Source organism: Lutzomyia longipalpis, chromosome 3, assembly GCF_024334085.1.
Source record: "Lutzomyia longipalpis isolate SR_M1_2022 chromosome 3, ASM2433408v1".
Taxonomy (NCBI): domain Eukaryota; kingdom Metazoa; phylum Arthropoda; class Insecta; order Diptera; family Psychodidae; genus Lutzomyia; species Lutzomyia longipalpis.
Genome location: NC_074709.1, coordinates 4,867,691 through 4,882,493, shown reverse-complemented (window position 1 = coordinate 4,882,493; position 14,803 = coordinate 4,867,691). Strand labels below are relative to the sequence as shown.

General features: G+C 29.8%; 2 protein-coding genes across 13 annotated transcripts in view; both read right to left on the bottom strand.

Annotated features, from left to right (window-relative positions):
* Window positions 1-14,803, bottom strand: part of LOC129791558 (trifunctional purine biosynthetic protein adenosine-3) — a 1,078,967-nt gene that overhangs the window by 870,085 nt on the left and 194,079 nt on the right. The gene's annotated exons all lie outside the window — the stretch shown is intronic.
* Window positions 1-14,803, bottom strand: part of LOC129791559 (potassium/sodium hyperpolarization-activated cyclic nucleotide-gated channel 3) — a 1,048,222-nt gene that overhangs the window by 980,444 nt on the left and 52,975 nt on the right. For 8 of the 12 annotated variants that reach the window (XM_055829749.1, XM_055829753.1, XM_055829751.1 and 5 more), the window contains 6 exons: window positions 13,517-13,688; window positions 12,934-13,172; window positions 12,399-12,562; window positions 12,091-12,227; window positions 10,176-10,190; window positions 6,883-7,020 (listed from right to left, as the gene is read on the bottom strand). In XM_055829749.1, the coding sequence (XP_055685724.1) occupies window positions 6,883-7,020; window positions 10,176-10,190; window positions 12,091-12,227; window positions 12,399-12,562; window positions 12,934-13,172; window positions 13,517-13,688 (865 nt within the window). Of the gene's footprint in view, window positions 1-6,615; window positions 7,021-10,175; window positions 10,191-12,090; window positions 12,228-12,398; window positions 12,563-12,933; window positions 13,173-13,516; window positions 13,689-14,803 lie in introns of all 12 variants that reach the window. The other 4 variants (XM_055829760.1, XM_055829750.1, XM_055829752.1 and 1 more) reach the window with 2 other exon arrangements.

The window sequence follows — 14,803 nt, the reverse complement described above, 5'->3', positions numbered from 1 at the left end:
CAAGTATTACACATTAATCGTATTCACATGACAAACGTAAAAGAAACGTAAAACATCGTAGTCAAGTTCTACGTGTACGATACGCATTTCATGTGAATATGTTTAATTTAATTAATTACAATTAAAAGGCATAAGGTAAATTGTAACACGCAAAGGTACATCTCATATCTTCTAACTCATCTACAAATCACACGTAAAAAAAATCTCAACCTTTATATGGGATTAAAAGTACATTTTCATGGGAATATCGACATTCCCCTTGGGGCTATAATGTCGAAGAGAGATTTGATGGTTTTTTTTTAGCTTGCAAGAGGATACATCCTTCCGCGAAAAGGTGATTGCTGTATTGATTACAGAAAAAGGAGATTCAGGTGTGGAGTGTGGGGGAATGGCATATAGTACAGGTATTGCAAACCACACACCATTTGCGACAAGGAGGAGAAGGATATATTGAATATCAAAACATTCTGTGTGCTCAATTTCTTCCACCAAGGAAAGAGGGAATGATTGTATGTTGACTCTTGAGCCGTACAAATTCATAAAAGCATCAATTTCCACAGTTGATTTCATATATCCATCACCACGATAGAGGAAAAATGTCGGATAAAATTCTGTCTTGTTATGTATTGAAGATTTTGCCAATGCCATTGAATTCAATACCAAGGAACCCTTTTAATGGCTTCGTGGGTTGTCTCCAACACTACAGTGGGGTTAATGAAATTAGGAACATTTTCATTTTATATGTTATGCGTAGTTTTTTCACTAACGATCTTCTTGGGATAACCAAAGGTTTAAAAGAGAAAGGAAAAATAAATATTAAAATTCATTAGACCTTATTCAGCGCCCAAGAAATCCTTGAAATCTTGGAAAGTAGTGTAATTTCAAGATTTCAAGCGAATTTCAAGAGTTTCTTGGTCGCTAAATAAGGCCCAATACCTTCATTTTGCTTAAATTTGTCTATTATTGAAAGCTTACCCAAATTGGGTACATACTAAAAAGTCCAAATAAGGCTGAATCTTTTGTAATCTTAATTTGCAATAATTCTCCATAAATAATATCAAAAGAATTTTTCAAAAAGAATAAAATTCTTTATAAGATTTCTAGCACAATTCTATAAAATTCTTGAGAATAAATTTAAATACAGAGATATCTGAAATATCTTTAAAACAAAATATTGTCTTAAAAAACATTGTCTAGAGATTTCACAAGGTATCTTAATATATAAAGCTGAAAAGTCTGTCTGTTTGTGGCACATGAACTCCTCCGAAACCGCTGGGCCGATCTTGATGAAATTTGGTATGGGGGTAGAGGGGGTCAATACGAGTTGCAAGCGCTATATGGGATTCCGCCCCAACCCCCCTTTGTAGCGCCCCCACAGAAAAACTGATTTTTCCCATTTTCTACCTGCTGAAGGGTCAGATAACGGGATTTTTTTATTTTTAGAATTTTTCGGGGTACCGTATTATTCATCCCCCCTATTAATATACGCCCCCCTTTTAGCTGTGATTATAGCTTAAAATGGTGATTGCTCACACGTGATTGGGGGCTAGGGTTTACTAGTTATCTTCTAAATCGATTAAGAGTTTTCATTGATTTAAAGTTTATTTTGCATTTAAAATAAATATCTTTCAGAGTGGTTAGATTCTGATGTAAAAGAAAGCTTTCCTATACGATTTTCCTACAAGTTTTTTTTCTACATTTATGCAATTGTGTGTGAAAGCCTTGTCCCATTTGAGCTTTTCTTTTTGGGAGTGTCTCATTGCTTATTGAAGCTTACAGCACGTACATTTGCTTACGAGTATGTAGAAAAAATACTTCTAAGAAAATCGTAGGGAAAGGATTATTTTAACATTAGAATCTATCCACAAAAATTTAGCTTTTCTCAAAATTATGTTCTTGCATAAAAAAATTATTCTTTTAACATTACAAAACTCATAAAATAAATTCTTGAAAATGTTCCATTATTTCTGACCACCACTGTTGTGTTGTAGATGGAATTCTTCGATCTTTTTCATACGCATCAAAAAGTCAAATAAAATATTGGAAGATTATATTAGATTGTGACTGTGGGAAAGACAAAATTGACATGATTTCTACCGCCATTGATAGCATTTGCCGTGGAATTCCAAGTGTTGAAGTGAATGTATTGTATATATTTTACAGACATTTCATCCCCCATTGCCTCTCCGTGAACACAAAAAAGAAAAACCCTCAATGTTCATCAAGTGGAAAAACGTGCTTGGTTTGGAAAAATGCCAGATATTTACTTTTTAACGAATCAAAATAAGAAAACAATAAGAAAAAGAAAATTGCTCATTTTCTTTACCAAATGAAAATACAACTAATTTTCTTTTAGAATTTGTTTTTGTACAGAAAACCAATTAAACAAAAATATAATACACACAATGCAAAACTATTTTCTATGTAGATGATTAATACAAAAAAAAATATCTAGTTCACGATCCACAAAATCCAAAATATACTGCGATACTAACGACTTTTCTAACAATGCAAATTTGGCACTCTAGTAATTTATAAAAAGAGAATTCTAGGGGGAAAAAGGAATTAAAGAAATATCACCAAATGATAAAGTTTGTTTAAGAAGTATTCAGCTTTCTTTTTAGATCAAATTGTAGATAATTCTTTGTGATAAAAGAATAAAATAAAATTTTGAAATTTAATAATGAAAAATAATAAATAATGTTATTTTTATAATTGAATTTTTTAAATATATATTTTTTTTTTACAAAAGCTGAATCCTTAAACTCTTTTTCCTTAAATAGGTGATGTTAAATAAAGAAAAAAACTAGAGGGATATCTAATTTTAATTGTGAACAATAGAACAAAAAATATTAATTTATTTTAGGAAAAAATATTTATTTAGTGCTGAATATTTCTAATTGTTTTTGACAAACTATGTGTAAATTTTTTCTATAAACAAATAAAACATTCTTTAATGTCTTTATATTTCTTAATTTTTTATATATTTTTATTATTTAAAAAAAAAACATTTTCCTTTGAAATTTATTAGAACATTCTTCATTGTTCTATTGTTCATCATTTTAGGATAAAAATTCCTAAATATTTCCAAAAAATTTAAGGAAAAGAGAACTTCTTGTAAATTATGCATTTCAAAGAGGGATGCGAATAGAGAGAATTCTGTTGAAAGTTTTATCACAGTGAGTGTCTGATTAAAACAAAAAAGAAGTAAAAGAAGTTAAATATGAAAAAATTGATAAACAGACGAGAGGAAATTTTAAAGAAAATAATCATAACAAGAGTTTGGAACGCATAGAAATAGAAAGGAAAAAAAGTCAGTAAAGAATATTGTCATAAAAAAACACGGCAAAACGTTGACTTTTTTATTGACCAATAAAAATTCGATTGACAACGACAACAAAGAGAAGAATTTATAAGAATTAAATTCTGCTTACCCAAATACCGCATTTGATTTAATATTATTATTATTTTTTGTTTGGTATATTTGCAGCAATTAGAGGTGGGAAGTGAAAGAAAAAGTAAATCATTTTTCTGATAGGTTGTTTTTTTTTCTAATGAGAAGATAATAGAGAGAGAATTTTTTTTTTATGAAAAGAAAGAAAGGAACTGAAGGACTTCGATCTACACGTTTTTTTTGTACATATGCAATGGGATTGAGAAGAAATAAGGTCTTTTATATAGTATGTATATGAAACTCTGAGAAAGAGTAATAGCTACGGGGGGAATGTGAAAAGTATATAAAAGAGTCTCGATAGCAGCATAAACTATATATAATGTAGGTATATAAAAGGAGTTTAATGCATTCATTATTTTTCATCATCTAGCAAAGTTCAAATCACTTTAAAACTATAATGTCAACAATTACTCACTACAAAATCCAACTCTTAACCTCTTATTCATATATATGTTTATGTTGGTATACATAAAACACACGACGGTGGTAGATGAAGGGGTGAGAAAATTCATCTTCATTAGTGCCAATTAAATTGATGTTGCCGAAGGCGCTTGATATTTTCTTCGTCGTGACTTCACTGCATTTTCCAACACTTTCTGCGATAAACATACTTTTAATTTCTCTCAGGCTCTTCCAACACGGCCACAAAGACATATTTCATAATAAATGTTTAAAACACTCATGTTGAACGAGTAGCCTATTAGAAATTATACCGACAAGTTCTATTGGGGTTGGTGGGGGTTGTACTAAATTACTTTTACTTGAAAAATTTCCCATAAACTTGCATAAATGTTTAAACTGATTAACAATTTACTTTTCCCACTTTTCCAATAAATTTTCTCTCAAAATATTGTCTTAAAAATATTTGTTTATAATCCTTTTTTTTAAATTTTTTTTAAAATAATTTAAAATGAAAATTTCTTTTTGAATGCGCAATCTTTCTAACTCTCACAGTGACGCAAAGAAAAATGATTTGAAAAGATCACACACACTCGTACCCATATTAAAAGTAAAATTCAAATTATATATTGATTTTTCTTATGTAATCGTGAAGAAAGTAACTTGACTGGGGGGAAAAGCCAATAAAGGGCAAGGAATGAATTTTGAGAAGATATTTTCATCTCTCGAACATAATGAAATTTTCTCCCACGAAAACAACGTATCTCGTGTAGTAAATTGTCTGCAACATTTCTTACTCTATTTCCACCATCCATTGAGTTATATATGAAGATGGAAAAGAGCTTTGCTTGTAGACAAATATATCATAAAGGAATACCATTTTATCCTTTTTTCTCACCGCAAAAGCAAAACAATAAAATGTAAATCGAATGGCCATCAGTGATCGATTCTTGTAAGAAATAAAAAATATATAAATTGGAATAAAAGATAGTACAAAGAAAACTATATATAATGTAAATAATATTCAGACGAGGGAAAAAATGTAATAAGAAAATATGGAATGATTGATCAAAAATTCCAAGGAGTGTTGCACTGCACGAATCAAGTTTATTTGTATATCGAAATTCTCAATTGAATTTTTAGGAAAACATTGGCAAAAGCATTGAAAAATTTTAATCAATAAAAAATATATAAATTTAATGAAATAAGCCTAAAAGTTTTTTTTTGTGTTGAATTTTTGCATTTTGCTCACACTCAAAGAACATTGAAGGCTAAAAGTTTGAATACAATTGTAAATAAACTCCTTATAATTTTGATCAATAGTGTGTCATTTCTTTTTACTATTATAGCTCAAAAGTAGAGGTAAAGAATGTTGTCAAATAAAAATATGAAGAAGAGGTTTGGAAATGCAGCAAGAGAAGAGATTCTGTAGTGAGTCACAATTAGAGGAGGAGAGGTTCATGTATGTATGCTAAATTGGCGGAAAAAAAATCTATAGACCAAGAGAAAAAAAAAGCGCCAGAGGTGTTGAGAATTTGTGGCGTATAGGAAATAAATCGATCCTTTCCCGTACATAACATTTCCCTCTCAAATTGTATTCTATGATTGGAAAAAAAACTCCATCTATATAGCTGAGAGTTTCCTCTTCCTTCAATATCGTGATTTTCGTTATTCTCCTACACTTTGATTGCGGAGTCATTAAATTGAGAATTTTTTTCCTGTATAAAATAGAACTATGTGTATATATGCTATACATTCCTAAGCACTGTTGTTGTATATTTTTTATTTAAGGCAAAGTGGAAAAATTTACATGTTAGGTCTCATTATTATTTTACATTTTTTTAAAGCATTATAAAGCTGTAATAACACGCAATTTAAAGTGGATGAAAAATAAGGAAAAGAAATCGGAACAAGAAGCATAACATGAGTATAAGTCACAGAATGTGATTTGACTTTTTCTTTAATTTCATTTTTTTCTCTTTAATTTTTAATCTCTTTTGCGAGAGTTTTTCATGGGAGATTTACAATTTCTTTTTTTTTTAATTCTTTGAATTAAATTCGAGTTTAAAGCCAGCATGTGAAGGAATGCAAGGACGCAAATCACCATTACTTTCGACATTGCGTTAATGTACATTGCATTGTAAAAAAAACATTTTAAAACCTACACTGAAGAATGGGAAAAGGCGTTTACAGAGATGAAAAAACAAACGAGCGTTATTTCATATCAAAAAAAAATTAAGAAAAAAAAAGGATTTTTTCTATTGTCTTTAGAAGCAGCTTCATTCGATTTTTGTCTTTCAGAATTAAATGTTTCTGTCAATTGTAAATTAAAATTAATATTCCTAATAATCTAAGTTTTATAACCAACTACTGTTTGGACCTAAAGACAAATCAGAAGTTTAAAATTAAAATTAAAATTTTCGTTTTTGGAACTAGATCCTGATTTTTTTTTCACTGATTTCCTTTAAAAATTTTTTAACGAAAAAAATAAATTTACAAAATTTAAAAATAAATAAAACATAAATAAAGGAAATAATTCTGAAAGACACTGCAAACGTTTTATGAGGTGCTCTATATAATAGTTAATTTTTTATTCGTGTGCATTTTTTTATTACTCCTCTAGAACAAAATGAAAAAAAATCTGACTACCTAATGAATTCTTGATTCTTGATTCCCCTCCAAGTCATTAAAAAAGCAAAAATCTGAGAATATAGTCTCTGATTGTTTGTTTAATTTTCTTTGTCCTCTACAGTGGTGTGTACCTTTTATTCTTTTTAATTTTTGCATTATGGAGCTAAATTATTATTATAGAAAAAAGTAATAAATTCCAATTGAAATTTGACTTAATAATATTATGTTTGATTTAGAAATAAGTTAAATTAAAAAAAAAATCCTGCTGAAATCTATCGATTGAACTTATCCGAAAAAATGTTTCAAAAAAACTTTAACTTTCTCCAAAGTAAATTCTATAGAAATTTCTGAATTGTAAACAAGAAACATATTTTTTGAATTAAATGGTTAATACTTACATAGACTTCCTCCCATTGCGACACGTACCGAACGAGACGAGATAATCGCAAAAGACGGACTAATGATAGAAGTTTGGCTAATCGTAGAATTCGAAGTGCTCTTCCCGCATGCAAAATTTGAAAAGATTCCGAGAAATCCTGAAAAATTTATAATTAAAAGAAAACAAAATATTTATTTATTATTTTAGAACTTTGAATAAATTTTATGTATATTTTGGAAATAGAAATTTTATATAAATGAAAAAAATGCAAGACTTGAAAATGTGAAAATTTTTCAATGAAACAAAACACAAATTCCATCACACGAAGAAAGAAAATGTATTAGAAAAGAAAATTGTTAGTTCACAGAAAAAAAAAGAAAAAAAATGTTTCAATAGAAAAACAAAGGTTTATAAGTTTTTCAGAAAGGGCAAAAGGTTCAATTAGCACACAATAAAAAAATTATTAAGCGAAAATTGGTTATAAAGTGCATTTCCGGCTTTTGGCAATTCTGAATTTTTGAGCATGTTTGGTTTTCTGTTTTTTTTTGGTGGATGCCATAAGTCAATGAAGTTCCGTGAATATTTTATGAAGCAATCGAATGGCGGCTTTTGTAATTTTTGGTCTAAAATTGGGGTCATACATAACTACAACCTATATATGTTATTTTCAGCATGACCTTATTTGTGCTTTTTGATTAAAGTTCGCCCACACCAAAGTGCTAAAAACTTTTCATTTCCCCCACACAAATTCATTTTATTTATTCATCTAATGAACATGTAGGATACGGTAAGACTTTGAATGCCACAAGAGAAGTTTTTTCATTGAAAAATAAATCAAAATAAAAAGTAATTTAATCATTTCAATATCCTTTTGAAATTCCTTCTTTTATCAAAAAAATCATTCAGGAAAATTGATTAGGCAAAGAAAAAAAACTCCAAATGAATGAAATCAAATATACATAGGAGTGAAGGTTTGCAATATATAACGATTCAAAGAGCTTTTTTCAAGGTAGGTAATCAAAAAAGGAGCTTTCATTATAAACTCAACTGCTGAAAGCTTTTTAAGTGACGAAATGCTTTATTTTTCTTTAATCCCGATAGGTACATTCTTTTCAAAGTTTAATTTGAGACAGAAAATCAAAGCGATTGATGAGAGATGGAAAACATTGTGGCTAAAAATATTTATATTGCGTTAAGGCAAACATCTTGAAATCTGCACCGTGAAAATCATTTGGATTGTTCCTTCTTGACACTGCTGCCCATTTTGAAGAGCAAAATCGCAACAAGAAAATGTGGAAAATCAGTTGTTGCATTTTGCACACATTTACCTCAATGGCACGACCATTAATCTTTCCTAACCCACTTTTGTAAGCATTCACGGACCCAATAGTAAAGAGTTATAAAACATTATTACCGTGTATACAAAATCGAATGCGCCCCAAAATGTAGTTCATGGGCTTTAAGGAGGTTTTACATTGAAAGAAAATTCAATGTCTCGCCAGCATTAAGTTGTTCTTCACCTTCCGCTTTGCATTTATGTACTATGTTTTTGCTATTTATTTTCCCTAATAGCCACACCATCTGAGTTGTACTTCACACACACACGCGTCATAGTTAAAAAATCACCCACAATCTCAAATTAAGACCTCCCCCCAGTATCACGTGGTTTGAATGAAAAATTATTATTAAACACTCATTTTCAACTTTCCCTCATGCAAGGCAATTTCAATTATTCAATGCCATAGATCCCATATGGAGGAGAAAATACCCATATTTTGAAGTTTGAGAGGGCTGGTTATGTGTAGCATATTGCACGCGAAAATTAGAGCTCCGCGACGTCTCTCTCATATGTTGGGGGTAGGTATATTGATTGAAACTTTTATGATGAGAAGTGTTTTGGTATTAAATTGAAATTTTGTTGTTAAAACTCTCCCCCGCGCACAAAGAAAGGAGTATCTTTTGCACAAAGTTTGGCATAAAAAAAAACTCCCCGCAAAAAGTTCAATTTTACCTAATTTGCCCATAAATTCTTCCTTCCACGTCAGACATTCATATATCGCGTTTATGAAAAACATAACAATAAATTTTATCCAAATGTCCATTAACCTCTTTGAACAAACTGCATGCATTTCATTTTCTTCAAAATTCAAACATTCACATGACTGGAAAAAATATGAAGAGACTCAAAAAAGTGAAGAAAAAATCAACTTTTTTTTAGTTTCAATAAAATGTTTGTGATTGGAAAAAAAATATCAAGAAGCAATAACTTAAGAGAAACCTTAAGTTTTTTTTGGAGTTCATTGAGAAAAAAATAATTCTAGACCTTCTAGACGTTTTGTTAAGAAACGAATTTTAGATTAAATTCTCTGGGAGAGCCCAAAAACGCCAAAAACGCAAACTATGACGTCACCATTATGTTTTTTGTCCTTTTAAATGCATGAAGCATAAATATTTCTTGTCAATGTTAATCAAGAAAACATCAACACGAACGTTTCATGCATTAAAAGAAACGAAAAATAGATTAGTGACGTCATTGTTTGCAACAACAACAACAACAACAACAACACACATAGCCATTTGTCCCATTACTGGGGTTGGCTTCTCACACACAAATTTTTGGCTTTGATTTTTTTTAATGACCGGCTGCCGACCTGACGTCAACCTCAGAGAGGCATTTTTGTTGCGTCATTGTTTGCATTTTTGGAAAAATCTTTGGCATTATTTCCCAGCTGATCCCAATTGAAAATTTAAAGTTACTCTGACTATTTTTCTTTTATCATGATTTTCTTCAAAACTATGCTTATCTCGATTGTTTTCTCAAAAAAAAAAAGTTTTTTCATACAAAAGCGAATAAACTCCTTTTCCTGAGAATTATTTTTCAAAAGACTGCACAAAATTGTTAAAATTAGCCAATTAATTTAATTGACAAAGCAACTCCTTTGCATTGCAAATGGTAGTCTTTTTAATTGAGATTCAACAATTTTCTTTCGTGGCCATTCTACATGTAAATGTAACACTAAACGCAACATAGTAATGGAGCAAAGGAAGAATGAAACATTTTAGCTTCCTTAATGTGAAATTGTTAAATTTAATGGAAATATGCTACCTGTTGAGAAAAAATATCTTTCCCCAACAATTACAAGTTGTTCAAAATGCGATTTTCAAAAAGATTTTTTTTTTACAAATTATTGCTTCTTGATGAAGAGAGAGAGAGAGAGAAAATGCATGGAAAAAACTGTGACCATCAGCGAGAAAAATGGAAATATGAAAAATGATTTTTCATAAAAAAATAAAAAATAAAAAATAACATACCGATGAAGCAATGTACTGGAAAAGATAAAATAGTTGTGAGTAAAATAAAAATCAAAAATATGTATAGTTCACAGTGGGAGTCATAAAAAATGATAACAAGGAGCTTTTATAATGTGCATTATAATCAGATTTATTTGACTTGATTTTCTTTGATTCTTCTAAATATATACAATGAAAATATATTTTTAGGATAAGTACTAAATTTGTCCTTCCGGAATGTTGATAAAATTCCTTATATGTGGTTCCACGTGGTATACGGAAATGTCGTGGAACTAAATGGATAGCCCAAATGGACTGACATTAAATACATTTTGTGCGATTCCGATCTTTCTCGGTTTTTTTTTCCTCGAGAGAGAGAAAATTATGAAAAGAAGAAAACTCCGTGTGCCTTTGCCATTTAGAATGAAGAAAAAGTATATTTGAATTGCGTGCCTAAAAATAGTGGTGTGACGCTGTGTTCCGGTTTAGTGTCTGCTTTGGTGTTTAAATGGAAAACTCTAACATATTCACCTCTGTGAGGAATTTTTGTTTTTTCTTTTTCCTTTGAGGAAAATTGCCTAGAAGTCAGTATGAATTCTCATTACATTGGGAACAGATACGGTGTGGAAAAATGAAAGAAAATCGCACAATAGTGAGTGATTTAATGGAATTTCCGTCCATGGGAGTTTTGTCGTCTTAAGTTTTGCAAAAAAAGAATAAAAAAACACCCACACAGGAATTGTTTATACATTTAACAATATGAGAGAATTTAAAAAGCACTGCGAAGGCACTTACTGAGTGGCTTAATGTTCAAGTGCCAGAGAATAGAATTTTTATTGTAAAACTCATAAATTCTGCTTTAATAATTCTTTTGCCACTTTTCTCTCAATGTGTGTGTGTTCTATAAGACAACAATAGTCTGGTCAAAAAAAAACGAAAGAGTGTATAATACTACATTAGAGAAACTCCCTGTGAATTTTATTAACCGACTTCCTTTGAGGAACTTTCTTCACTTCTCAGAGAACCGAGAGAACTCATTAAAAAGCCACAAGAGTTCTTCATTCATTTTATTTTTCACTCACTTTACTGAATTCGTTTCATCGTGGTCGTATAATTGGTGTGTTCAAAATTGCTCAAATTTTGATTCTTCTTCGGCTTTATTTATTGTTTTTTTTTAAGTTCTTTCGAAGATATTTTCACTATTAAAGTTTTCTTTAAATAATTAATTTTCATCTTGCTAAAATTTTAACATTAACTGAGCTTTTAATTTATAAGATTTTTCAAAGAAATTCTTCAAAATATTTTAAAGAAAAGCTATAAAATCAAAGGCCGGAAATATTCGTTTAAAAACACAATAAAAAGTCTTTAAAAAAAATTAAAGAATTTACAGAGAATTGACAAAGTTTCTTTACAAAATCTCTGAAGGAAGTTAATTTCTAACGAGACCTAGACTTAAACTGACTTTCATTGTTTAATTTAAACAGTTTGAGTAGTTTTGAGCTAAAATTCCTCATAGTCTGTGTAAAATATAACGGAGTGTTTTGAATATTTGCAGCTTTGTAGTGTGTATTAGCATATTTTACGATTAAGCCACATTTATGGTTATTTTCCGGTAAATAAAATCAATTTATTGAAAATAAATTTGCCAGCATTTTGTAACAAAAACACGAGTTATTATTTAACAAACCGCTTGAAATAATAATAAAAAAAAACCTCAAGCAAACACTTTTCTTACAGCACAGCTCGATAATTTTTTTATTCATAGAAATCTTTGCAGTAAATGTGTTTGAATTTTTTCTTGTTCTTAAAATTGTGTTTCATTTGCTTTCTTGTAAAAAATTAAACAACAAATAAAATAATAATTTTAAAAAAAATCTGAAAATATAAGGAAATTCATGGGATGACCGAGAAAAGATGCAAAGCACAATTAACTTACCTGATTGAAGATGAGAAAAATGTAGTCGAGTGGTATAGATGAAATTAAATCCAGAAAAAACCATGTCTTAAGGTAGTTTTTCGCTATAATCTTAGGATCTAATATCACTTGCTCCGCATTATCTTGCTGCATTATACCTAAAAAAGGACAAAAAATAAACGAGATTTGGATGAATGAAGGAGAGTGGAAAAGTCATTTTAATTTAAATCAATACAAAACATAACCCTCAACAAATTATATACAAAATGTATATAATTTATAAATTCTACATTATGTGCAAAATATGAAAGGGAAATAAAATCGATTACCTGTTCTGAAGTTGACAACAATATCTATCAAAAATATGGTGTCACTTAGACAATTAAAAGCAATCCACCTAGTGCTAAGGTCATCATTGAAAAAAGATATGGCAACAGGCAAAATGATCAAATTCGCAACGAGTAGCAACAACATACATAAGTCCCAGTAGAATCTGCAAATGAAGCAAAGAAAAGGAGGGGATAGAGAGGAAAATTCACATTAATTGTTTTCTGCAGGAAAGGACAATTTCAAGAAAATTGTGCTTAATGGAATTTTATTCAATAAACATTGATCGCGTAATACTCAGAAAATTTTAATTCTTGGTACAAAAAGTTGGGGAGTTTTATTGAATTTGGCACGCAAAGATGCTTCACAGCTAAGAGATCAAAAGTTAATGGCGTTGTGCCTAATGATGATTGTTATTTGTTAAAAAGGAAATGGACTTTTAAACTCTTCAATTTGGAATTTTTTTTGTACTTTTTTGCTTTAAATTATTTCAAAAAATTTTCCAGATTTCTTGAAAAATTGAAGTCAAAAACTTACCGAAATGAACTACATGGATGGATTACCCAGTGACCGGCTGATTTTTGTCTAATTCTCTCTTTAACTAAGGCTTTCTTGCTACCGAATAATTTCATAGCTAAACGGTTGTCTGTGGGCTGAAACCATGACTGCAGTTGGTTCTTGATGAAGTTCGATGAGGTCTTCTCCGGCACCACCGGTATGGTCGGTAGCGGTTCTTCTTTCGGCGTACCGTAGAGAGAAACATCGTCGAAATGAACCTAAAATGAATTTCATTCAGAAATTTTTTTTTCTTGCCGAAGTTAATAGTTCAGCAGAAGTGATAGGTTTTCTAACCTCAACCTCAAAATAATTAAAAAGAGACATGTGTAGACCCAATTTTCTCAGAATCGGCTTAAAATTTTATTCTGATTAATATTTCGTTGCAATTGGGGTCATACAGGTTGAGGCATTTGAGCATAAACATCATAAAAAAAAATTAGGTTTACAAATTTATGTTTACAAATTTATGTTTTGCAGACTGTTTTATTCAAAGAATTTATGCTCTAATATTATATTTTAGTGTATTTTATAACTCCTTTCTTTTTCTCTAAAAATGACTCACCTTTGATTTTGCCATTTCGTTAAATTCCGTTAGTAGTAAGGCTTCATCATCTAGAGCAGTAACTAAAGAATCTGTACACGTATTATCTACTGATATTCGCAAGTCGTTATCATTTTGACTAGATAAATTAGAGTTGAATCGTATTGAATCCGAACTAGCTGCACTAAATAATCTGCAAAGAGGGAGCGAAAAAAATCCTTTATTTATATTTTGATTGAAAAAAGGATAAATAAAGTATTGTAATGAAAAATTAATTATTAACAAAAAAGCCGAAATGTTTCACATAATTCTTTTATATGGTGGTAGGTAGTTAAATACGCGTGTATGGCATATGTGTATAATACAGAATTTTTAATATTTAGCGCGTATAATCCTCTTGTGTGAATCCTCTTGTTGTTAAATTTAAAATGGGCTCATGCAACCCCCACCTCCCTTTAATTTCAAGGTTGGTGAGTGAATAAATAAATTTTGATAGATTATTAAACAACAAAAAATTCAAAATTAAACGTATTAATTTATTGAAAAGAACCTTTTTTTGCACCGAAAAAATTATTCAATCGTATGATGGTCTTTTAATAAATGAAAGCAACAAAAATGAATTCATTAGGCATCATATTCAGCAGTTTTTTCATCAATTTGTCATTAATAGAAGATGATTTTTCATATTAGATATTTTTTTCCTGCCGCATTTGGACAAAACAAAATGTTATGAGTTTCAACTTGGAAGACGGATGACTAATACGGAGATAGAAGAAGGAGAAAAAAATATTGATGCTGTTTTGTACTTAAAGCATAATTTTTTGGCTAGTTGCCAAAACTATGGAGGAGAAAACGGAAAAATCGATTAAACTACTATACACAGTTTATCACATTAAAATAGAATAATTCAGTCTATCATGATAATAATTCATAAATATCTTCCATTCACTTCCCATCACGCATTTCGTCTCTCTTTTTTTTCTCTCCAATTTTTTTGCTGCTTCACCGAAAATATATAATAGTGGAAGCTACAATAGCGTATAAATAGGAGAAAATGGAAAATATTGTGAACGTTTTCTTTCCCATTAAAGGGAAATTCTTTTTAAATTTAATAATAAAATGTAGTTTTTTATGAAGAAGAAAATATAAAATTTGTAAGAATTTCCCAGATATTTGATAGATAGAGAAATTGAGGGAAATATTCTAGAAATAATTTCCAAGAAGACTTTGCGAAATAATCTATGACTCTCTCAATAAAACTCACATCAATCAAGCTATCAACAACGTGATATATTAAATTGCAATACA